At 38.8% G+C, this 23,572-nt stretch overlaps 1 protein-coding gene across 2 annotated transcripts; it reads right to left on the bottom strand.

Annotated features, from left to right (window-relative positions):
* Positions 1-1,877: 1,877 nt before the first annotated feature.
* Positions 1,878-21,701, bottom strand: smg7 (SMG7 nonsense mediated mRNA decay factor). Of its 2 annotated transcripts, XM_048162414.1 has the most exons (23): positions 21,560-21,701; positions 16,038-16,069; positions 15,530-15,647; positions 15,275-15,407; positions 14,871-15,042; positions 14,638-14,709; positions 14,388-14,538; positions 14,168-14,303; positions 13,914-14,076; positions 12,830-12,986; positions 12,476-12,546; positions 12,324-12,384; positions 12,099-12,218; positions 10,346-10,763; positions 10,087-10,228; positions 9,610-9,989; positions 9,067-9,411; positions 7,230-7,379; positions 6,667-6,744; positions 6,147-6,303; positions 5,839-6,009; positions 4,869-5,023; positions 1,878-4,737 (listed from the first exon to the last, which is right to left on the bottom strand). In XM_048162414.1, exons 1-23 carry the CDS (start codon positions 21,583-21,585, stop codon positions 4,624-4,626), a joined length of 3,522 nt encoding a protein of 1,173 aa, XP_048018371.1. In that variant the 5' UTR covers positions 21,586-21,701; the 3' UTR covers positions 1,878-4,623. The 2 variants fall into 2 exon arrangements, with proteins under 2 accessions (XP_048018371.1, XP_048018372.1); XM_048162415.1 differs by lacking the exon at positions 7,230-7,379 and having other exon boundaries at positions 21,560-21,700.
* Between the last annotated feature and the right edge of the window lie 1,871 nt (positions 21,702-23,572).

Raw genomic sequence — 23,572 nt, 5'->3', positions numbered from 1 at the left:
CCGTGGCAGGTCCCGAGGCAGGCGCATATAACCGTGGCAGGTCGCGGGGCAGGCGCGCATAACCGTGGCAGGTCCAGTGGCAGGCGCATATAGCCGTGGCAGGTCCCGAGGCAGGCGCACATAACCGCGGCAGGTCCATTGGCAGGCTCATAGCCGTGGCAGGTCTCGAGGCAGGCGCACATAACCGTGGCAGGTCCATTGGCAGGCTCATATAGCCGTGGCAGGTCCAGTGGCAGCTCTCCCTGCCACGCAAAGATTTTACTCCCTCTCAATCAGTGGTTAGCGTGTATCAAACTGCCAAAGTCACGTGATTTCAGTAAACAAGGCTTCGTTAAAGGGATAGTTCACCCAAAAATGAAAATGTGATGTTTATCTGCTTACCCCCAGGGCATCCAAGATGTAGGTGAATTTGTTTCTTCAGTAGAACACAAATGATGATTTTTAACTGCAACCGTTGCTGTCTGTCAGTCAAATAATGGGAGTGAATGGGAACTTCTACTATAAGAGTAATTTAAAACTTGCTTAGACAAATCCAAATTAAATCCTGCGGCTCGTGACCACACATTGATGTCCCAAGACACTAAACGATCGGTTTGTGCGAGAAACCGAACAGTATTTATATCATTTTTTACCTCTAATACACCACTATGTCCAACTGCGTTCAACACTCGTCTAGTGAGGTCTGATCGCGCTCTGACAGCGGCAGTGATGTCTCGCGCATATACTTCAGTGAGTGCCAGACATCACTTCGGCTGTCAGAGCGCGATCAAACCTAACTAAACGAGTGCTGAACGCAGTTGGACATAGTGGTGTATTAGAGGTAAAAAATGATATAAATACTGTTCGGTTTCTCGCACAAACCGATCGTTTCGTGTCTTAGGACATCAATGTGTTGTCACGAGCCGCAGGGTTTTATTTGGATTTGTCTAAGCAAGTTTTATTTACAGACGGCAGCGGTTGCAGTTAAAAATCATCATTTGTGTTCTACTGAAGAAAAAAAAAGTCACCTACATCTTGGATGCACTGGGGGTAAGCAGATAAACGTTAAATTTTCATTTTTGGGTGAACTATCCCTGTAAGTGTTTTGAAACGTTTCGAAATTTCAGTGGTTCACGTGACTTTGGCAGTTTGATACAGGAACCACTGATTCAGACAAAAGATTCGTAAAGCTTCAAAGCTTCATGAAGCAGTGTTTTGAAATCACCCATCACTAGGTATGGCTGAATGAAGTCGTTATTTTCTTTTTTGGCGTACAAAAAGTATTCTCGTCGCTTCATAACATTAAGGTTGAACCACTGTAGTGAAATGCACGGTTTTAAATATGTCTTTAGTAGCTTTCTGGGCAATTAAAACTGTTAATTATCTTGCTGTCAATGCAGGCCTCACTGAACCAAAGGATTTTTATCAAAAATATAATTTATGTTCCAAAGATGTAAGTGTGGAAGAACATGAGGGTGAGTAATTAATGACAGAATTCTCATTTTTGGGTAAACTAACCCTTGATAGACATCTTCTAAATGTTTATATGACAGTTTGGCTAAACACCATATTTGTGGTCATACAGTTTGAAATGTTGACTACAAACTTCTGTCAACTTCTGTCAAAACTTTCTGCCTCTCTACTGTATAGACAACCAACTTTTTTTGAGATGGCCCTCATTGCAGAACAGGAGTGTATTAACTAGAAATATACTTACGGTGAGACATGAAGCAATGACCAAAGCATATTTCATACTGCTACCAAACACCATAACAACTACAAAGGATATTGAGTCAAGGCATAAAACCATTTAAATGTATAACCCTGTAATTCATGTTGCAGGTAATTATAAGACACAAACCCAAGTGTGAAGTACAGAAAAGACTCCAAAGTCTGCATATGAGGACATGGTTTATTTTATTAAAGGCATAGCTGATTCCAGCGTTTACAACTGTCCACAAAGAGACAAGAACACAATAAATCAAGCCCATTATAGAAGGAGATATCCTCAAACCCAACTATTCCCTGACAAAATCCTCTTAAAAAAAAAAAAAAAAAAAAAAAAAAAAAAATCTCAACTGGATATCTCCCTCATCCAAAATACAAGGCATTCTGAAAGATGGATTTCATGCAGAATTTCAAGAGTGGCAGACTCAATTTAGGGTTGGGACAAACCTTCATAGTGGTAAATTTAATGTAAAAAGCTGGCTGTTATTTATTTTTTACTTTTTTTGTATTTTTAGCTTTAGTATTGGAATGTTATATTACGGCCCAAAGGCGCAAGGCTGTTGTCCTGTGATCAGCATTGTAATGTACACCACTACAGAAGCCACAGTTAAAAGATGGATACTGGACAACAGGGGGAAAAAAAATCCACATTTACAATGCAGTGAGATACAGGGTATCAAAAAAAAGCACATTCACACAAGACTGTGCACTACAAGTCCATCCAAAATAAAAGAATGTTAGGCATCCACAGCAACCAATCAGAGCACAGGCTTCTGAAACTCCTTGCTGAATGATTCTAAAAGGAAAACAAAATGGGGCGCTCGGCTCCCGCTGAAAATTAGCTTTGCTTATAGATTTTTTTTTTATTATTTTGCAAATTATACTTTGACCTAACTCAACTTTTAAGGTTCCATGTAATTATTTATTCCTCTTTTTTTTTTTTTTTTTTAAATACAATTTTAAATGCAACAAGAGAAGCACAATCACACAGCAAATAGACACATCATTTAAAGTTTGTCTTTAATAAAATGTTCTCTACTCAAAAATAAAAACACGCTTTATTCTCATCATACAAGAGTACGTCTTTCATATAACCTTCGCCGAACAAAAACGCATTGCTTATCCAGGAAGAAATAACCACCGTGAACGCATTATAGATATCTCAACACTAACCCCTGGCCCCAGAACATTTACCAAACAGTGGCACCCAAACAAGGTCTCGAAGGCCTACTCAGTGCTATATCCTCTACTGAAAAGAGAACCGTTCATTTTCAAAACAGTATTCGATTTTGACCTTGAGCGGGGGAAAAAAAAAAAAAAAAAACTGGCTACAAACAGGGCGTCTATGATGACGTGACCATTTTCTAGCGCACAATCGCTTGAGAAACTAAGTCACGTGACGCTAACCTGAGGCAGCCGATGATATTCGTTACAAGATTTCAGAGTGAAGCGGTAATCGGGCTGACGCTCTTCCTCTTTTTTTTAGTGCTAAGCGTAACGGGAGCGCGGGAAAGCGTCCTTACTGTGTACGTTCTGTGGCTTTTAAAGCGATCCGAGTACAGTTTCTGTGGAGATGGTACCTGAAAGGAGAACAATTCAGTGGCTGTGAGGTTGCTGTGGGAAAATGGGCTTCCCTGGCTCGCATCCCTTTCCGACAAGCTAACGGCGTCCCAGCTGGACCCGTTCGCCTAATTTCCCCAAATCTTCCCTACAGTGCCAACGTGATCGCGATGCTAACGTTTCCTTAAAACAAAAATAGAGAAAGAACAACAAAAGGAAGAGAGAAAACACAGACCAGGCACAAAGAGAGCTGATAAAGCTTAAAACTATTAATAAAAAGGCAGAACATGAACAAAAGAAGCCATTATGCATGTAAGCTAGAGAGTAAAGAAACAAGGAGAGGAGGGAGAAGGGGAGGCACACATTTATAGCGAATGAACTCCCCCGTTAGCAGTAAACTATTGAACATATTTACTGAATAATATTTCAGAGAGCTAAAACTGCTACAGAACAAGTCACAAAATACAGTATTGTTAATAATTGCAGTCTCTATTGCAGCTAATGATACTACATCCTACATCTATAATCTAACCCCCAACTCCGCTCGATACTGATTGAGCTATAATGTCGCTATGAGCTTCATAATGGTTCAAACTTTAGAGACGTTCCCTGTCCCGTTCACCAAACTCTTCTTACAAATCAGCAGACTGTACATGACAACACCATGATCCATGCCTGTGTCAATCTAAGTCCTAATATCCGAGCGCTTTCTCTAGAAGCGCACGTTCACGCCGATTGCATCATCCTTCATTCGTTCCGTTTTTTTTTTTTTATTCTGAACATAGCGACACGAATCCCTCTGAGAAAATGAATCCAGACTTGGAATAAAACACAAAACCACTCCTTTCTTTTTTGTCCTTCGTAAAACCACATCTGCCGTCAATAAACGCCCACACCCAACTCCTCCACGTGCGGCGTGTCGGTCGCACAGAGCGATTTAAGCAGGTGGCATGAGGGTGTCTAGTCCAGAGTCTTAAGTCCAGATGAGACAGGAGAGTGACCTTTGACCCCCAGAGGAAGCGAGGTGGCAATCAGAGAGAGTTTTGTCCCCTCAGAGTCAGTGTTCTGCAGCGGCTACGTGCTGAGCAGCGTGACAGGTCAGGTGCTTGCACGCTCTCGATGCCATAGAGGCACAGGGAGAGAGACAGAGTGAGTGAGAGAGAGAGAGAGGAGAGGAGAGGGCTGCACGTCCCTCGTCGGTCAGGCGAGCGGTTCATTTTGAGCCTGTCGCTTCACATCGTTCGCCGTCTCCAGTCTCCGCGCGCAGATAATGCCGGAAATTTCCGATTGGAGCTTGTGGTGTTTCACCTCTTCCGTTGAATCATGTTTGACACAAGTGCGTCTTCCCGTGGGCTCTCAGTGTGGCGGGTTCATGTTGCCGTGGCCGCGCTGCTGCTTCTGTTTCTGCTGCATCAGGAGCTGCTCCAGCGCAGACGGACCGGGCTGCATCATAGAGCTCGACCAGATTGACTGCAGGAAAAGGGGTTGAAGAAATGGAAATTTAAGACCACTGGCAAAATATGTTGTGGCACATCTGTGGTTAGAACTCTGTGATTGTATAGAAAATGCAACAATTGCTACACATGACCATCCCGTGCTACCTTGAAACTGTCAAGGAGGACGGTAGAGGAGTCCTCCATTGGCATGTCCTGGGCTGCCCAGCTGCTGGTTGGCGCCCCCTGGTGCCAGCTGTTGTTCTCTGACACAGAGGAGGATGAGGCAGAAGGCAGGTAGTCCAACCCAAAGCCACTCACACCTGAAGATAGTCATTTACATACCAGTCATAAAATGCACATTTTCAAATATTATTAACAGTTGATTTATTACTTAAAATGACAAAGAGGATAGTGGTGGTCGATATATGTATATGAACTTACTAAAAGGCATCATATCTAGTGTAATCGCTCAATCTGTGTTTCAAAAGGTGGAAAGACATCAATAAAACAGCTTGAGAACAATGTCATGTAGCATTACATTTACCTCAGGCAAGTCATTCAATGTCCACAGCTTGTTAGTTCACCAGAGAAATGAACTCTTTCACTAAATATATACACTATATTAGCCTATATATTCAATATATTTTACTTCACCTGTTGTTAGTGATGCCTTGATTATTTAATGCATGTTTAAATAAATCCGTCATGAAAATGACAGCCACTGTGTAAATGATTATATTTAAAAAAATAATTGGAGTAAAAAAAAAAAATTATTAAATAGCAACTGAATTTAGGCTAATAGTTTGGGCTCTGATGTTAAACTTTAGTATTATGGTAACGTGCAAGTAAAAGCTCACCTATATAGTTTACAGAATTAGCAGAGATCTTTTTTTTTTTTTTTTATCCTTAAGAAACTTTTATTAATATTATCGAATTCATTTAAAGACATAGACACAATTTGTTCAGTAAACCACTGTTTTAAAAAAAAAGCAGCAGCAATTTTATGTTTAGTTTTCTCCCCCCTACTGTACCAAACGGTTACTTAAAAAGTAAGGTGCATACTGAACCATCAGATTTGTGTATTGTTACAGCCCTACATAGAACCAATAGAGTTCGCTCTCAACATGGGAATTACCAGTTTTATCGGCCTTCCAGCGGTCGTTTCCGCGCCGGTCTCTGCTGTCAGGCGTCCCAATGGGGCCGAAGTTGGAAAAGGGCAGGGAGCCGTGGCTGTGGGTGGGTGGGGATGAAGGCAGGCTGCTTGGGTTGGAAGAGTGTGGGGACTGACTGGCTGGTGTTGAGTGATCTATAACAAAAGATGGGAACAGATTATTCATAAACTGATGCTGCTAGTTCACATGTACAAATCTAAAATTCTCATTATATGATGTCCTTCTAGTTAATGCTCACATTCTAAAGTAAATCAAAATCACAATATGGTACCTGAGCTAGCAGGAAGGGAGGGGGACCATGGGGTTCCTTCAAATAGGGAGTAGAGTGAGGGCTCCTGGTGCATCATGGGTGCATCCGACTTAGACGCAGGGGCCATATTTTTACCGTATGCCTCGCTAAAAATACTGTTGTTCTGGTAGGAGCTCTCCTGTGAAACAACAACAAAAACAATATTTTGCACTGCTATATTCTATTGGCCTTTTTGCCACTTGTATTGATAAATAGCATAGAGTGGACAAAAAAAAGGATCAGGAATAGCATCAGGAAATTTTATGTGCTGTATTTAAACTTGGTAACTTCTTAAAAAGATAACCAGTCAGAAAAAAATGTTTAAATTACATTACCAGTCAAGTGCATGATTGGCAAGTAAGAATCAAGCAACATCCAGCACAGCAAATACAAAATTTGGAAATGTTTTGAAGGACAACACTGCCACCTGGTGACTTTTGATCCACAATGCAAAGGAGGACTAAAGTGTTTGTTTGGAAGAGAAAAAGCAAAGCAGCTTTACCTGAATGGAAAATCGGGGGAGAAGGGAAGACTGACCAATCACATCAGCTCCACTGTCTAGTCGCGATGGATTTGGCAACTACAGAAAGAGAGAAGCACACAAGGTGAGAACATTCATTCAGATCATTTTAAGGCAAACCACAGTACTAGCAAAAACTATATTTCCAGATAGCCACACATTATAACAAATGAAAGATATAGTACATATAGCACACTACACATATGATACAAGTCCAACGTTGGACACATTAGACTGAATTTGTTTTTCTTTTTGAAATCTAAAAGGCTTATTAAATTCATTTTTTTAAAATAGACAAATATAACTTATACCTAGATATTAATATACCTAGATATCAAAACCTCTTACATGTATGCCATCTCTGTGTTATTTCTAAGTTAAAATGACTTCTTATACGATTATTAATGTATGGAAAAAACAGTTATGTCCAAACTTTCAAATTGGCATTAGAAACAGGGACCAGTTTGTTTTTATTTACAGAAGCTCATATGAAAACTCTCTATCCACTCCCGCCAGAACGACATGATAGGAGGAGAGCTACATACAAACATGTTCCTTCCCGGAGCAGAATTAAGAGGGCCAGCCAAGGCCTGGTAGAAATCATGAGGTTTAGTAAAGAGCAGCTCCTCCTCTTCCTCAAAGTCCGCCAGAGTCTTTAACAGGTCTGGGGGCAGAAGAGGGGAGCTCTTGTTGTCCTAGTGAGAGACGAGGTACAAAGGGGAAGGAAGGAGAAATAGAGAGGGAGGGAGGAGAAGGGATGAGAGAAACAGGATGTAAGAAAATAGGAAGCAGCCTGTCAGAGCTATCTGAGAGAAAATCAGCAGCCTGTGAAGATCAGCGCCATTCCCAACCTGACTTTTTGCTCTTTAACCGATTCAAATGTAAAATAGTGTTTCAAACAACACACAAATGAATCACAAAATACTTCACAGCAGAGTTAAAGGTGGAAACATGAAAGAAGAGATGAAAAATTATAAAGCATGTGCTCTCAACAACCGCCGAGATTAAGTTTCAATAAAAACCAATGTGGATGTAAGTGATCTCCATCTTATGCCGGAAAACCCATGACGGTCACAGAGTCATAACCGATATCTTTCAGAGGCTGAGCCTGTATAAACCAAAGGCAAGCGGAAGGAATTGACTGAGAATGATGAGGACTGAGGTCGTGTTCACAATAGAATACTTGCTTACTGCTTAGGGAACACTGCACCAAGCAGAATGATATGAATAAATAATGTGAAACAATAAATGTTAAAACATTAATGAACTACACTGCATGCTCGACCTCATGTTGCATGTTTTAAATTAATGAGTGATGTCCATTTATAAAAATGCAAATTAAAACATTTTAATCAAATTTAACTAAAAATGTCTTAACTCTTGGCAGTCTGAAATAAAGAAAAATAAAATATTTTCATGTTTAAAAAAAATAAATAAATACATTACCATTCAAAAGCATGCATTAAATTGATTAAAAGCAACTGTGACGACATTTATAATGTTACAAATGATTTATGTGTCAAATAAATTGTGTTCTTCTGAAGTTTCTATTCAAAGAAGAAAACAAAATTCTGGATTTCCACAAAAATATTAAGCAGCTCAATTTTTTTCAACATTGATATTAGAATAATATATAAAACACTGAAGACTGGTGTAATGATGCTGAAAAATCAGCTTTGCAACCACAGGAATAAATTTCAATAAATTGAAATATAATTAAATAGTTGCAAAATAGTTTTTATAGTAGAATTAATAAAATAGTTTTTAAAATTTCACCCTATCTATTTTCTAAATGCAAGACATTGTAATGTTTAATTAATCAAAATGTCATAACTTGACCTGGTGAAAACAACAGAGTTCTCTCAGGTTACTTATGCACTACGCAGGACTTCTCCAATTATTTACTCCATTTAAAAGTCACCTCAGCAAGCTCCTGTACATTTTTTACGTGCAACACCCACATCTTAAAGTCCAATCAACAACGGGTGCATAGAACCAAGTTCCCATCCTACATTTTTTCTTTTTCGATATACATTACAATACAGAAGAACGTATTTGTTGCTTCTGCCTTTTCATTGTATCTCTAACTGTAATACTTTACAATATTACTGTTTATTCTATTTTTGTTCAAGTAAATATATAAAGTATAATTAAATTAAATATGAATATATTTTTTAATTGAAATATTTATTTAAAAAAAAATAATATTAATTTATTGCTATTATTTTCTATACAGATTATGCATACTACATACTAAATTCCAAGACAAGTAATATGATAGTATGCTATTATCATATTATATTAAGCTTGACATTCATTTCTTGAACATAAATTCCTAACATACAACAGCTGTATAAAACAGAGAGAACAAAGAATGCTAACTTCATATGGAGGGCCTCTGGGCATGTTCTCCTGGTCGGGACAGAAAACTCCAGGCTGACGTTTGCCCATCCTGTCCCCCATTCCGCTCCTGCCCTCTCCAACCATATGGTAAGGTGGCTCCCAGTAGAAATCCTGCACTTTGACCTCTGGAAACTTCATCTTCTTGTCCATGCTGGGCTGAGGGGGCTGCATGCTCATTGGGTGTTCAAAGAGCTTCATTGGGTCCTGGGTGGGCATGAAGAAAGGCTGTTTGACTGGCATCTGCATGGGCATTTTCTGCATGGTGGGCTGTGTTTGGTGCTGGCTCCACATTTGACCAGGCTGTTCAGGCACCTGCATGTATGACTGCAAGGACAAAATAAAACGGACAAAGTAGAGAAATTACCCAACAAGGTCAGCAACATCCATGTTTCTATGTAGTCTCCATGGTAATTGGACTTGTCAAGGAAACAGGAGAGCAGATACTGAACCTCAGCATCACAAGAGCAAATGAAATAGGCATTCATGTAATACCAAATGCTTAAAATAAAAGCATCACATTACCTGCTGCATGCTGTGATGATGTGGCGGACTTTTGCCGAGCTGAGAACTCTGCTTGGTGGGCGACTGCTGCTGTTGTTGTTGTTGTTGCTGTACTTGGAGCTGCACAGATTGTTGCAAGGCTTGTTGGGATGGTTGTGGAGGGGGCGGCTGTGTCTGCTGAGGCTGGGGAGGGCCTTGGTTTAGAGCTCCAGGGCCCGAGGGCCTCTGCTGGCTGTAGGGAATGTGTGAGGGTTTCCCTGTCTGCACCGGATTGGCAGATTGAGGGTGGGAGGCAGTCTGGAGGAAGGGTGCGGGTACGGATACACCTGTGGGGAAGGTGAAGCCCGGGCTCATGGAGAATGCCACGGGAGGAGGGATCACATATGCTGGTGGAGGGAAGCCTGAAGGAGGAAAAACATGAGAAAATTAGCAATGACTTAATATGAGCAATGTGTAATAATGTTCAGGTGTGGCATGTATGAAAGTGTCTAAGTGTACCTGGTCTGCTGGGCAATGGCGGGAAAGCTCCAGGGTGGTGGATGGGGATAAACTGTGAAGAGCATGTGGTTTGAGTCTGGGTGACTGGAGTCTTCCTCGCCTCAGACACTGGAGTCTTCCTCATCTCAGTCTGCGTCTTCACCTTGTAGCAAAAAAAAAAAAAAAAAAAAAAAAAAAAAGAGGACAGTTTGAGTGGGTACACATTTGAATAAGAATTACAGCAAAATGAGGCACAACTTCCTGTGTGATTCTCCCTTACCTGTTTCCCAGCATCTGTTGTTTTATCATGACTGTTTTTCTTCACCTCACTCTTTCTCTTGCCCTCTTTCTTCTGCTCACTCTTCCCTTGTATTCCATTTCCTTTATTAAATGCAGCTCTGTCCTTCCCTGCATCCCTCTGGTGCTGGTTCCGGTTCTGTTCTCTACTCTGCTCTCGAGGTTTAATGTTCTCCTTGAAGGTGACCACAGGTCTCTCGCTGCCATCCAGCCCACTGTTCTGGTTCTTTCCGGCGGAGAGGACCGACTTCAGGCCCTGGGTGCTGTCGTTGGGGGTCTGCTCACCATTAGATGACTCCTGGAGAACAGGTGTGTCTTTTTCCTGTGGCTCTTCCACAACCATCTCAGGGATATCAGTGATGAAGAGCAGAAGGCCATCACTTATGCGACACTGGATCAACCTGTTGATACAAAAGTAAAGATTACTTTTTTGCACATATGCCAGCAAAAAGCTGAGAAAAATATTCAAGGGGACCAATTATGCCCTTTTTCACAAGATGTAATTTAAGTCTCTGGTGTCCCCAGAATGTGTCTGTGAAATTTCAACTCAAAATAGCCCACAGATCATTTATTGTAGCTTGTCAAATTTAAACCCTATTTGGGTTCAAGCAAATAAAATTTTTTTGTGTGTCCCTTTAAATGCAAATGAGCTACTGCTCCCGCACGCTTTCCAGAAGAGGGCGGCGCTTCAACAACAACAAAACTGGAAAATCTCACGCAGACAAAATGACGATTGTCAGTAGCCGTGTTCAGCCTTACATTGTTCAAACCGGAGTCAGACACTGATAGAGACACTCGGGAACAAGTTACAACTTTTAGAATACATTTGTACATTTCTGAATGGTTAGTGTATAAGTTTATGTAGTTGCTGTGGAGTTGATTCAACTCATCAACTAGTATGTACCATCATGTTAATCTTTTGTGTAAATCCAGCATTGAACTGACCCTCGTTTGTGAAGCAGTGTGGCATAAAATTATTTGTGCAAATATAACACTTTACTGACTTTCTTCGGCACATTTCCTTCTAAATTTAAATTCAACCACAGTGTCCTCAGATGCAGATGCTCTTATGTTCGTTGGTACATCTAATAACAGAACATTTATAATGTTTTTTTTTGGCACACATTGTATATCTACAGCAAGTAAACAGAAATGGCAGACTGCTGCGGATCTCTCAGGGTGGGATCTATGCTAACAGGGCAGATCGTCACCAGTCATGGGTGGGGCTTCTTACATAAGAGTAGGGGGAAATCTGGAACCAGGCGTTTGGAGAGACTTTTTTACTATTTATTGGGATTATAAAAAAAAGGAGTGGGTATATTTTTATGATTACAGGCTTGTTATTTACACATCCTATGGACACATTGTGTGTAAAACACCTCAAAAACACCTTATAAAAGTGAATTTTGCATAATAGGTACCCTTTAAAACAGGTGATAAAGTTTTAAAAAAATCTGAATTAGACAAAGTTAAAGAAAAAAATGAAAGAAAATAGCAAACAAATGATAAAAAGCAAAGGAATAAGAAAAAAAGAACAGAAGATAAGGTAACAAAAGAAAAAAATAAGAAACAAATGATTTTAAACGACAAAGAACATCAATATTTTTACATTTTAAAGCATATTTTATATCTAGAAACCTAAGACAATTTTTAAATGAATGTACCAAACTTCAGGAAAGTCCAAAAAAGTTTGAAAAAGTCAAGAGTAAGAAATGAAAAGTGAAACAACGGCTCACCGTGGTTGGTTGTCAGCCACCCACTTGCCCAGGCTGATGAGTCTCTGGTGTCGGGAATGAACTAACAGGCTCTCTTTGCCAACCACGACACTCTGATGCCCTTTAGAGAAGTCTAGCATCCTGGAAGAATTAAATAACAAACTTAAGAGAACAAATACAGCTAAAACAGTTGTGTGTAAAATAAGTCAAAATAAGAACAATAATCAATTAAGCATGAAAGTTTACCGCAAAGCAGGGCGAAGGGCCAGAAAGCCTTGCAGCTCAAACTCCTCAGGCAGTGGAATCACTGTGAAACAAACAATCATGGACATTAACAAAAAGAACTGTTCAAAAGATATTTCATTAGCAAATATATGCGTGTGATGCAACACTCATACCTGACACATGAGACACATCCTCCTCCTTAGGCTGAAAGCTGTTCAGAATGGACACCAGCCATGGCCAGATGCTGTGAGATGCCAAAGATGTGTCATTTTAACAGTATCCAATACATCAAAATCATCATGAGAAAAAAAAAAAAAAACAGACATGACGTGCAATGGTGGGTATTGTTGTTGGGATTATGCAGATTGTGGATTAAAGAGACTAAATACCTACCAAATACAAACATTAAAATGCTAAATCTACTGAACTACTGAAAACAAGCTTTTGTTTTGAAACTGAAATGAAACCTAACATCTTCAAATGGCATTCAGCCATATGGTGGAAAGAAAATAGGAAGCCTTTCTTACTACTGTCGCTTGTCCATGGCACTTTCATTAAACACACTGGGTCGAAGCCTCAGCCAGTCCAGAGACACTTTGATGGCAGGAAGAGGGCACTCCCCCATGATCTCCTCTCGGTTCTTATTGAGTAAAGCTCGGCTAAGCATCACGCCCAAGAAAGACACTAGGGAAAGACAATTAAATTACAACACTGAAAAAAACTATTGCTTATGAGGCAAATGCTACAGGTTTTATATGGAAGATCAGTATTTTTATTTTTTTTTTACACTTTACAAAATGAGATTTTAATTTAGATTTCAACACTCTAAAGTCAGTTTTAAGTTCAACCTTTGGGGTCAGTAAGAATTTAACAACAGTAAAATCATGGTTTCAACAAAAATATTAAGCAGCATAACTGTTTTCAACATTGATAATACTAAAAAAAATTTATTGAGAACCAAATCAACATATCAGAATGATTTCAGAAGAATCATGTGACACTGAAGACTGGAGTAGTGGCTTTGCCAAAATTCAGCTTTGCCACCACAGGAATAAATTACAAATTAAATATATTCAAATAGAAAATTGTTATTTTAAATTATAATAATATTTCACAATATTACTGTTTACACTGCATTTTTGGATTAAATAAATGCAGCCTTGGGGAGAATAAGACTTCTTTCAAAAACTTAGAACCCGGAAGCGCTGCACTGTGTTTACTATGTCAACAGCATAGGAGACTGACAGGAAAGAGAAGTTGAAATTGTTGAATAAAGTCGTTATTTTTGTTTTGTTTTTGAGCAAAAAAGTATTCTCGTCACTTCATAAAATTAAGGTTGAATCACTGTAGTCACATGGACAATTTAACAATGTCTTTACTAGCTTTCTAGGCCTTGAAATTGGTTATGACATTGCTGTGTATAGGGAGGTCAGAAAACCTCGGATTTCATCAAAAATATCTTAATGTGTGTTCCGAAGATAAAAAAAAGGTCTTACGGGTGTGGAACGACATGAGGGTGAGTAATTAATGACAGAAATTTCATTTTCGGGTGAACTAACCCTTTAAAAAGACCATAAGACAGGGTTTGGGAGAAGTGAGATAAAGACATACTGAAGAGGCCAAGGAGTTGGATCCAGCTGATCTGCTCGTCCGAGCTGTAGCTGTGCTCATCCGCCTCATTGCTGAAATCTCTGAGGTGGTGCAGTTCAAACAGGTTTATTACCGTGATGTGGACCAGCTGCTGGGAGCTGAAGGCTTTCTGAAGAATCAGCCTCTGTGGAGCAAATTAGTAAGGAGAATATGAGTACACAAATTCAGACTAAGAAAATGTTATGAAGTGCTATAGTTGGTGGTTTTGACTGCACCTGGAACTGCTCCTCAAGTTTCTCTCTCAGGGTGTTCAGCTTATCTAGGCTTTTGCAGAGATAAACATGGCCGTGGAACTTGATAAAGGCCTTAATGAAATCAGACACGCTCCATTTCGTTTTGACCTCATCGCGGCTGTGGGTTAAAGAGACGCAAGGGAATTAAGCACTAATAATGTGAGCAAAATATTATGATCCTATAAATGTAAGACATTCTGACCTTTCAAGGGCCTTGGAAAGAGCTTTCTGTAGGTTGGTGGAGGCAGCAGGAAATGGGAATTTGACAGCAATGCTCCTGCAGTAGTAGAAGATTGTTGTAAGGTGGTCTCCTTTGGAGGAGGCTAATATGGCCAGCTGATTGTAAGGTTGACCTTAGGGGAGAAAAAAATCATTTTTAATTGATTCGTTTTTATTTTCAAATATCAGTGGAGTGCTTGAGCATGTAAAAACAAGCAGAAACAGATACCAACCATTTGAGGGAACAAGTTGAGCTGCATGTCTGTAGTACGACTCAGCCTGGCTGGTTTGGTTCCGATAACGTGCTGTGGGTTGCGCAAAATAAACCACAACCAATGAAATCCTCCAGTGAATAACATTCTTTTCCATTTCTAAGCTTCCAAATATTTCATATTTATAAAAGCAGAAGAGCAGGTTGCTAATGCTTTCCACACACTAGCGACAAAAACGTCCTGAGGGACCTCACCAATATCTCCGAGATGGACGAGACAGTGCTGGCAGATGTAGGAACAGGAGCTGGGCTGGGGCTTCACAATAGCGCTGGTGCTGCTCTGTTTATTGCTGATGATGCCAAGCTGAGATGATTTCACACGGCATGGCAAGTCCACATTAAACACCGTGCACAGCTCCTGCAACAACTGAGAATACAGAACGAGATTTTATTAAAGGTCACTACAGATCATGGGAAGCACAGTCAATAAAGAATAACACGCTGACATAACAACTGGTCATGTGACAGAGACAAGCTTGTGGTTGTTTCAACCACAACCAGCTTCCTTATTTATGATTTATGATTTGATGCCATATCAGCAGCTATAGCTATATCCATGGCAAACTGTGATTACAATATCATTTCAATACTTCACTTACTTGCGTGTAGAATCCACTAGCTGCCTCCAGGAACAGGGAGAGATTGGCCTGTACTTCACTTCGATTGGGGTTGGCCCTGTTCTTAGCTTGACTCTGTAGTGTTGTTATTTGATTCTTGAAAGCATGGTTCCAGCTAAAACAGAAGTATTTGGGGAACAAAATGATGGTCAAACAGATATTTTCAAAACTCAGACAAGGCATGATACATGTAATTATGCAAATCATTATGCAATGCATTCTCATTGGTATTCTTACAGATCTTGTTCCACTTTCTTGTCCAGGGCGTACTCCAGGTCCGTCACCAGCATTTTCTGGTACAAGTCCTGAAGAGCCTGCCGTGATGTCCAGACCTCCGCAGCACCAAGCTTAGAATCTGCATGACATGTGGAGTGGAACATGTTAAAAAGCTAATGCTGCAGCCGCACTGTAGAACGTGACTGGCTGTGTCTAACAGCGCCTTTCAGTTCATTTGGAGAAAGATCTGCACGTCTTAGTAACCGCATCCAATGCCATGGTTACCAAAGTGACAGGGATAAGATGACAAATATGAAACACAGCAATAGACTCCAAGAAAGCTTGATACATCACATCAATAAATCTAATAATATGTGCAACTTATGACCATTGCTGTTATATTATTATTATTATTATCAACATCACAAGTTAGATAAGCACATCATAATAGCATGCTAAGAAATAAAAAGAGATTGACAAATGTTTAAAGTTTAACTAAATGGACTAAAGCAGAGATGGTAGCACATACCTGTCATGTCAGCCTTCAGGGCCTCTGCCTGCCTGCTCAAAGCAAGAGATGAATATGTTAATGAGGAGATGATTTAAGACAGAATCATTGGACAAGGTCTGGTGAACACATCTCTATAACGAGCACAACAGCATTGCAGTTCAGGGGCTTCAATGTTATGTATTCACAAACTCAAGGCCATTTTGCACAATTTTTATTTGTCTTAATGGACCAATAAGCACATTGTTCAAGTGATGATACACAGCAACATTAAGGCAATGCCACTGGTCTAATTGATATAGAAATATGCATAAAAAAGCCTTTGGCAAAGTCATTGGCAATAATAACTTCTTGTTTGATATTTTTGTGTGGATTTTTTTTTTTTTGCTAGCCCGCATTTTTAAAACAAAATTAACAAAAAATATTATAAAGAACCAGGTTTGTCGGTGCTTTTCCACCATCGCGCCGAATGGTGCGTAACCATTCCATTCCGCGCCAATCCAGGATAGCTGGTACGGTTACGGTTTCATTTTTCACTGTGGGGCTGATAACTGCCGGTGTTTGGAATGTAATACAAAAGCGCCAATCTTTGCCTTGGCAATGCAATGGTTTACTGGTTATATGAGATGTAAATAACCACGTTATGGAGGATGATGATCAGATATTTCTTTTAATTTTATTATTAATTTGTGGTTACGTTGCTCAAATAGAGTGTTTAGCCAGCTACAGAGAAACAGAGAAACCAGGCAACAGACAAGTGACCGATCCTGAGTGGCGACATCACTTCACGGATTCTACCAGCATGATTCAGCATGGTTAGACAACCTTACCGAGAATTCCGGGCCGAGAACTGTTTGTAATCGTGCTGTGCTGAACTAGGCTCAAGTGGAAACACAACTGGAACCGTTCCTTACCATTCTAAGAACCGTTCGGCCCGGCGGTGTAAAAGCAGCTATTGATGCTAAAGTAAACAGATTTAACTAATAGACCTACCAATCTCTGAGTAAAAATTAAATAATGATGATGCCGCCATCTTTACCCCCTGTAATTTGGCTTCTAATCTCAGGTGAAAAATGGTCATTTTGACCCCCCTCTACAAAATAGCAGATTACCCAGTAAATTTACCTCTGTGACACTTAATATTTTGGATTTCATCACTATTTATGTTTGTCTCTCTTTAGAATTTTTTTTGTTGTTGTTTCTTTAATTTGAGCTGGGAAGTTTCCAAAATTTGTTTGATTTGACACGGAATGACCCAGGTGCTTAAGTTAGTCAGACTCCACTCGCCACTCAAAACGGCAGAGTTTTTGTTCAGTGCCGAGTTATGCAAACTCACGAATCCTTTCATTTTAACAGACAGTGTAAACACGATGTAAAGGGACTTATTGTGCGGTGTAGACTAGTGTTGTCACGATACCAAAATTTAGACTTCGATACCCAACTTAAATATCACGATACCGATACTTAAACGATACTATGGCAAAAACCTAAAAAAGCAGGAAAAGTAAACAAATAACATATGACAGAACTTCTTTCTTCACCAGTGTGCAGGCTGATACTTCTGGATTTCAGCTTCATTGCCATGAAGTTAGAGTTAGATTTAATATAATTTTTAATGTTTATTATTTTCACGCTCAATAAAATTGTAAATTATTTGCTGTTATGCTTTTTTATACATTTAAGTGTTTTTGACAGTAAGATTATTGTAAAAATTATATTACTGTAAATAATTAAAGCAATGTTATTAAAGCATAAATTGGTTTAAAATAACTGTATATACCCTTCGCATATTTATGTATTTTTAAATTAATTTTATTTTTGCAACCAGATATCACTTATTAAACTTAGACTCATTAATACACCTCTTTGCAGTCTGCTTGCACGAGTAAAATAAATAAATAATACTCATTTAATGTTTGAGAGCATAAACATAATGCTGGTATCACATTCACTAACCTGCCGCTCTTTAAATTCTTTGTACAAATGGGGATGTTTGACGGCAAGATGCTTTTGACTGCCTTCACTTGCGTTATTTTGTAACATCTTTTGCAGACGGGCTTTGTGGTGTCCTGGCTGTCGGCAATGTAAGCAAAATAATGCCATATTTCGCTTCGTGCATCTGTTTTCTCAACAATTTGTGGACGGTCTGCAAGAGCACCTGTATTTGCAACCATACCTCTCGTTTCGTCACCATAAAAGGGCGCTGCGCAGTTGAGAGGAATAAACGCACTCAATGTGCCTTTGAAGCAGCGCGCTGCACGCACACTGCCCCCTGCTGTCGCACTTTAGGAAATACAGCTGGCACTCAAAGTACCGGTTCTAATAAAATGAAGAACCGGACCGTTTTTAAAAGCAGGGTATCACGATACCTTTCTAGTACCGGTATATCGTGCAACACTAGTGTAGACACTAGACAGCTTAATTGATTAACAGCCATGTACAAGCTGCAAATGTGCAATTCACTCTCGCAACTGCAATGATTGTCATATTGACCAAAGTGGACGGGACAAAAGTCTGATATATGTGCATTAAGGGCAGAGCACCTGATTTTATTCTGGAACCGGGCCTGGGCTCTGTAACCCATTATATGCATTTTCTGTTCATTGGCAGTTTATTCAATAAAGACTGTTAACGATCTCCGTTTCGAAGTCCTCAACCCGCGTGACACAAAAAGTTCCATTCATTTTTACAGTGGGCTACGGAAACTTACATGTTTGATTGTGTGGGCCGTGAGTTGGAAAAAGTTGGGAAATACTGTACTAGAGGTTTTGACAAAATGTTAATTTCAGTCAAAAACGTTAAATAAATTTGAATGAATTATTTAAAAAAATTGTTGAATGAATGATTCAATGACTCACTCAAATGCTTCACTTGTTTCATTAATGGATGAATCAGCGTTTTTGAACAAATCTCTTGAATGAATTATTCAATGACAAATACATTTAAGTCATTTGTCACCACCTAGTGATGTAAAATGATACAATCGTTATTTGATGTGCCAAGTTACTTTCAAAAGGTGATTTGCTATATTTTGATTGCTCCCGTAGACAACAGTGTTTATATCTGAACTATAAACTTTTATCCCAGTAGTTCTGTGATAAGATGAATATGTGTAACAGAAATAATGAATCTGTGTGGTTGAAAGACTGTTTGTGAAGCTGTTTAAACCAATACATGACAACTGCTTTCTCTGGGTCAGTGGCAACGTCAACATAGATCTGAATGTTCCTGCTGCGATTTTTTCAAGGATTAATACACAGGACAATCATTGTCGTTTAGAAATAAGATTATTTATTTTCAAATCTCATTTTATTTATTGGTGAATATAATGCATTTTTTGTGAAAATCCTAACATATATTTGTCGATCTCATTCTTTTTATTTGTGAATGTGTTTAAAGGGTTAGTTCACCCAAAAATAAAATTTCTGTCATTAATTACTCACCCTCATGTCGTTCCACACCCTTAAGACCATCCTTTATCTTCGGAACACAAATTAAGATATTTTTGATGAAATCCGATTCCGAGGGTATCTGATCCACACATAGGCAGCAATGTCATTGAACCTTTTGACGTCCAGAAACGTAGTTAAAAACATGATTAAAATAGTCAACGTGACTACAGTGGTTCAACCTTAATGTTATGAAGCGACGAAAACAGTTTTTGTGTGCAAAAACAAAACAAAAATAACAACGAAATTATTCACAAAATTATTCAACAATTTGAACCGTTGTCATACGTAGTGAACTTCCTTGTTTACGTCCGAATGCGGCTCATTATTGGCCGGATCCTGTGTCAGCATTCACATGCGTCGTGCTGCTCACATGTTCAGCTTCAGCCAATACTGAGTTGGCGTTCGGACATAAACAAGGAAGCCTGCCCTGAGTTCAATACATATGAAAACAGATCAAATTGTTGAATAAAGTCGTTATTTTTGTTTTTGCGCACAAAAAGTATTCTTGTCGCTTCATAACATTAGGTTGAACCACTGTAGTCATGCTGACTTTTTAAACCATGTTTTCAACTACTTTTCTGGACGTCAAAAGGTGCAATGACGTTGCTGACCATATGTGGATCAGATACCCTCGGACTTCATCAAAAATATCTTAATTTGTGTTCTGAAGATGAACGAAGGTCTTACAGGTGTGGAACGACATGCGGGTTAATGACAGAAATTTCATTTTTGGGTGAACTAACCCTCTATTTTTTGTTCATTTCTTTACTTTCATTTCATATTGATTTATTTTGAATAAGGGAACAATTCTAACCCCATCATTTTTGCGCAACTTCAAAGATTTGAAAAAAGTACCTGCCTAATGTTGTCAAAAGCCCCTTCCAAACATGTGAGATTGCATACAAATAAATGAACTTCCAAGTTAAAACAGGCAGAATGAAACCACACATCTGGATCAGGTTAAATGTTGTTATGCAAAACCTAGATGACACTAAAGCATAGCAACAAAGCTTTTCTGCTGTCTCTTTTCCTCATGTCATCAGGTCCACAACCAGATTACTGAAGTCATCTACTCTTCTCAGTCACTTTAGAGCTGAAATTTGCATCCGACTGTCATCACATCACCATCATTCCTTTCCAAAACCCCTCAACAACAAACACATCTACTCAATACACACAGCTTACAACCTTTCACGATCAAATAGCCTGGATTAGTCATTATCAGCCGCCAAATGTATTTACATACTCCCTCGGTCGATTCATGTCACACTGTTTTGAACCAACTCAAGGTTACTGAAGCACGTCAAACACTAAAAAAAAAGACACTGCAAACCAGACATTCACACAGATAAGACACATCTTAAGAAATACGTTGATTTTGATCTGAATGTCTATTATCTGTCCAAATCGATCCGCGTTAAAGGTAAAACTATCGAGTGACACGAATAAAACAAAGTCAAAACACACTTGTCATCCACATAACTAACATAAAACAATATTGCAGCTTTATAGAAGTGTAATAATTATATGAGTTCACTGTCACCAGTTCACTGTAATTCAGTATTCAACCTGAAATGAAAGGAAAATGGAAACCTATGTACAGCAGATACGCAATAGAGTACACCTTGTTATGGTCTTGTTTTTTTTTTTTTCAGACTTTTTTAAAAAGGAATTATTCACCCGAAGCCTTATGTGACTAATGTAGCGAGCATGTGTAACCGGATTGTTTTCTGACTTCATCCAGTGGTATGTTTGTAGCTAACGCGGGCTAACATAGCACAGCATCTAGCATGCCCTCCTACAACAGTTGCTATGTACACACGAACTCTCGTTAGATCAAGTGAACGTCGCGATTTGCCTAACCACCCATCTATCAATGTTTTTTGGTAATAGTTAGGGCAATATGTCACGTACTTCTGTTTGTATTCAGTTTCGTGTCTCGTTTACAGGCTAGCATGCTAACTAGCCTAGCGTCTAGCACTGACAGCCAATGATAGCTGAACAACATTCCGATAAACCACATTGGGCCTAGATGATAGAAACACGGACTCGGTGGCCAGTTCGAGTCTGAGAATGTCCGGATTTACTCACCGTAAGTATTGGGCGCAGAGGTTCATCCTGTCGGATCGCCAGTCTTTTAGACAACGACAGGTTCACAAGCTAAGTCTACTCCCGGCGCCATATTGTCCATCACATCGTCATTGGTAGAAAACGGTCCAGACGTACACAGAAGAGCGCGCTGAACTACGTCACAGGCCCCGCCCCCTTGCTCACTTACAGTAATTACTCTTCATAAATATATTTTGTCCAGATTTTTTATTGCAGAATTTTGAACAATGAGTATATAAATCAAAGGTAACCATGAAAACATCAATCATAGCAAATCAAATACTTAGATAAACGTGAAAATATTAGCTAATAGAAGAGAACAACACGAAACATGCACAGTTTGTCCAGATAACAGACCAAATAGTTCTCTCAAGACAGTTTGACTTCACATATGACTTCTCACATACAGTTTGACTTCACAAATTTGTGCAGACATATCAAAGGGGTAGTTCTGTGCTTCACTGAAATCAATACATCTAATTCCTGCTGAGTTTAAACCAACATCCAATAATTAGGTGCTTTTAATTTACTTAAATATTAATTATTTTATGTTGATTTATTTATTTGTGATTTTTATTTACTTTACTAGTATTAGGCTATCATTATTGTCTTTTCCTGGAAATTCCTTTGCTCTTCACTGTAACGGTGCTTGTTTTGTATGATTCCTCTTTAGACGACTAACTTTTTTATGTTGTTCTATAATAAAAAAGAAAACATCCAATTAAGGATGCACCGATATGAAAATGTTGGCAGACACCGATAATTATTTATATTTGAAAGCAGATAACTGATATATTGGCCGATAAATCTAAATCCAAATTTGATATAATTTTTGAGAGCCTGATTACAAAAACAAAAGTCTCACCATTAAAAGCCGTGTCCCAAGCACACAATTATAATGATGTTATATTATATAATTATAATTTTATGTAGCCTATATGACAGATTTGTGCTGCACATGTTGCACTTAACTGTATTTCCCTTTTTGAAGTATCATATTTCAAGCAATTCAAAACCATCATGGTGAACAGTGTGCATCTGAAGTGTCTCAGCTGAAGGAAATAATCCATTATTTATTGGCTTTAATATATTGGCCAAATTTTCTTATTGGGCCGATAACGATAACATTAAAAATTAACATATATCGGCCGATACCAATATGGTGGCCGATATATTGTGCATCCCTACATCCAATATATGTTTTAAGGAGTAATCACTATAAAAAAGAAACGTGTCAAACATTGTAAAACCGAACAGTGAAATTAATTAAATTAAATGAGTTTGTTTCACTCAAATAATAATGAAAGTTCATTGTACTTAATAGAAAAAAGTAGCATGAACTCAAAATTTCATTGTAGTAAGCTGAACTTAATATGACTGAGTTGAGCTGCAGAAGATTTCTAATTCCCAGCATGCTTTGCGTCAGACCATATAAATAACTATTGAAATTAAGTGTTATTTTGTGTGTTTTTGCACAAGATTAACATATGGAGATATAAGTTAATGTTTATGTTGGGATTCAGGGGGGTTCTGTTATGTTAGTTTTGTAGGGTTACCACTGTGGTGAAGAGTAGAGCCTGTGGTTAGGTTAAGGATGAGCTGCAAAACATTTAAGACCACATATGTTGTTTGATTACATATATGCAAGTAAATAATGACAGTCTCTCTGATAGTTATAATAGCATGTGTTATTTGTTATGTAACATTTAACCAAGATCTGAATGTGATGATTATGTAAATTAACTGTATGTAATTAACATTATGATGAGTTGGGCAAGGAATGCTGGTGACGGGATTGTTAGTGAGAGACACCTGTGCACCACACTGGCCTTGATCCGCTTCCATGGCTCTCAGCCCCGCCCCACTTGTCACAAAAATTTTAAGTTCTACCAACTTTAAAAAATGAGTTTACTTAAATGTTTTGAGGTAATAAGTTTCCTCAAATGTTTTGAGTATTCTGAACTTATTGGGTTTTACAGTGAATCAAAGACATTC

The sequence above is a fragment of the Megalobrama amblycephala genome, linkage group LG17 (assembly GCF_018812025.1).
Source record: "Megalobrama amblycephala isolate DHTTF-2021 linkage group LG17, ASM1881202v1, whole genome shotgun sequence".
In the NCBI taxonomy this organism is placed as follows: Eukaryota; Metazoa; Chordata; class Actinopteri; order Cypriniformes; family Xenocyprididae; genus Megalobrama; species Megalobrama amblycephala.
Note: the sequence above shows the minus strand (reverse complement) of the source record. Positions and strands in the feature narration are given on the sequence as shown.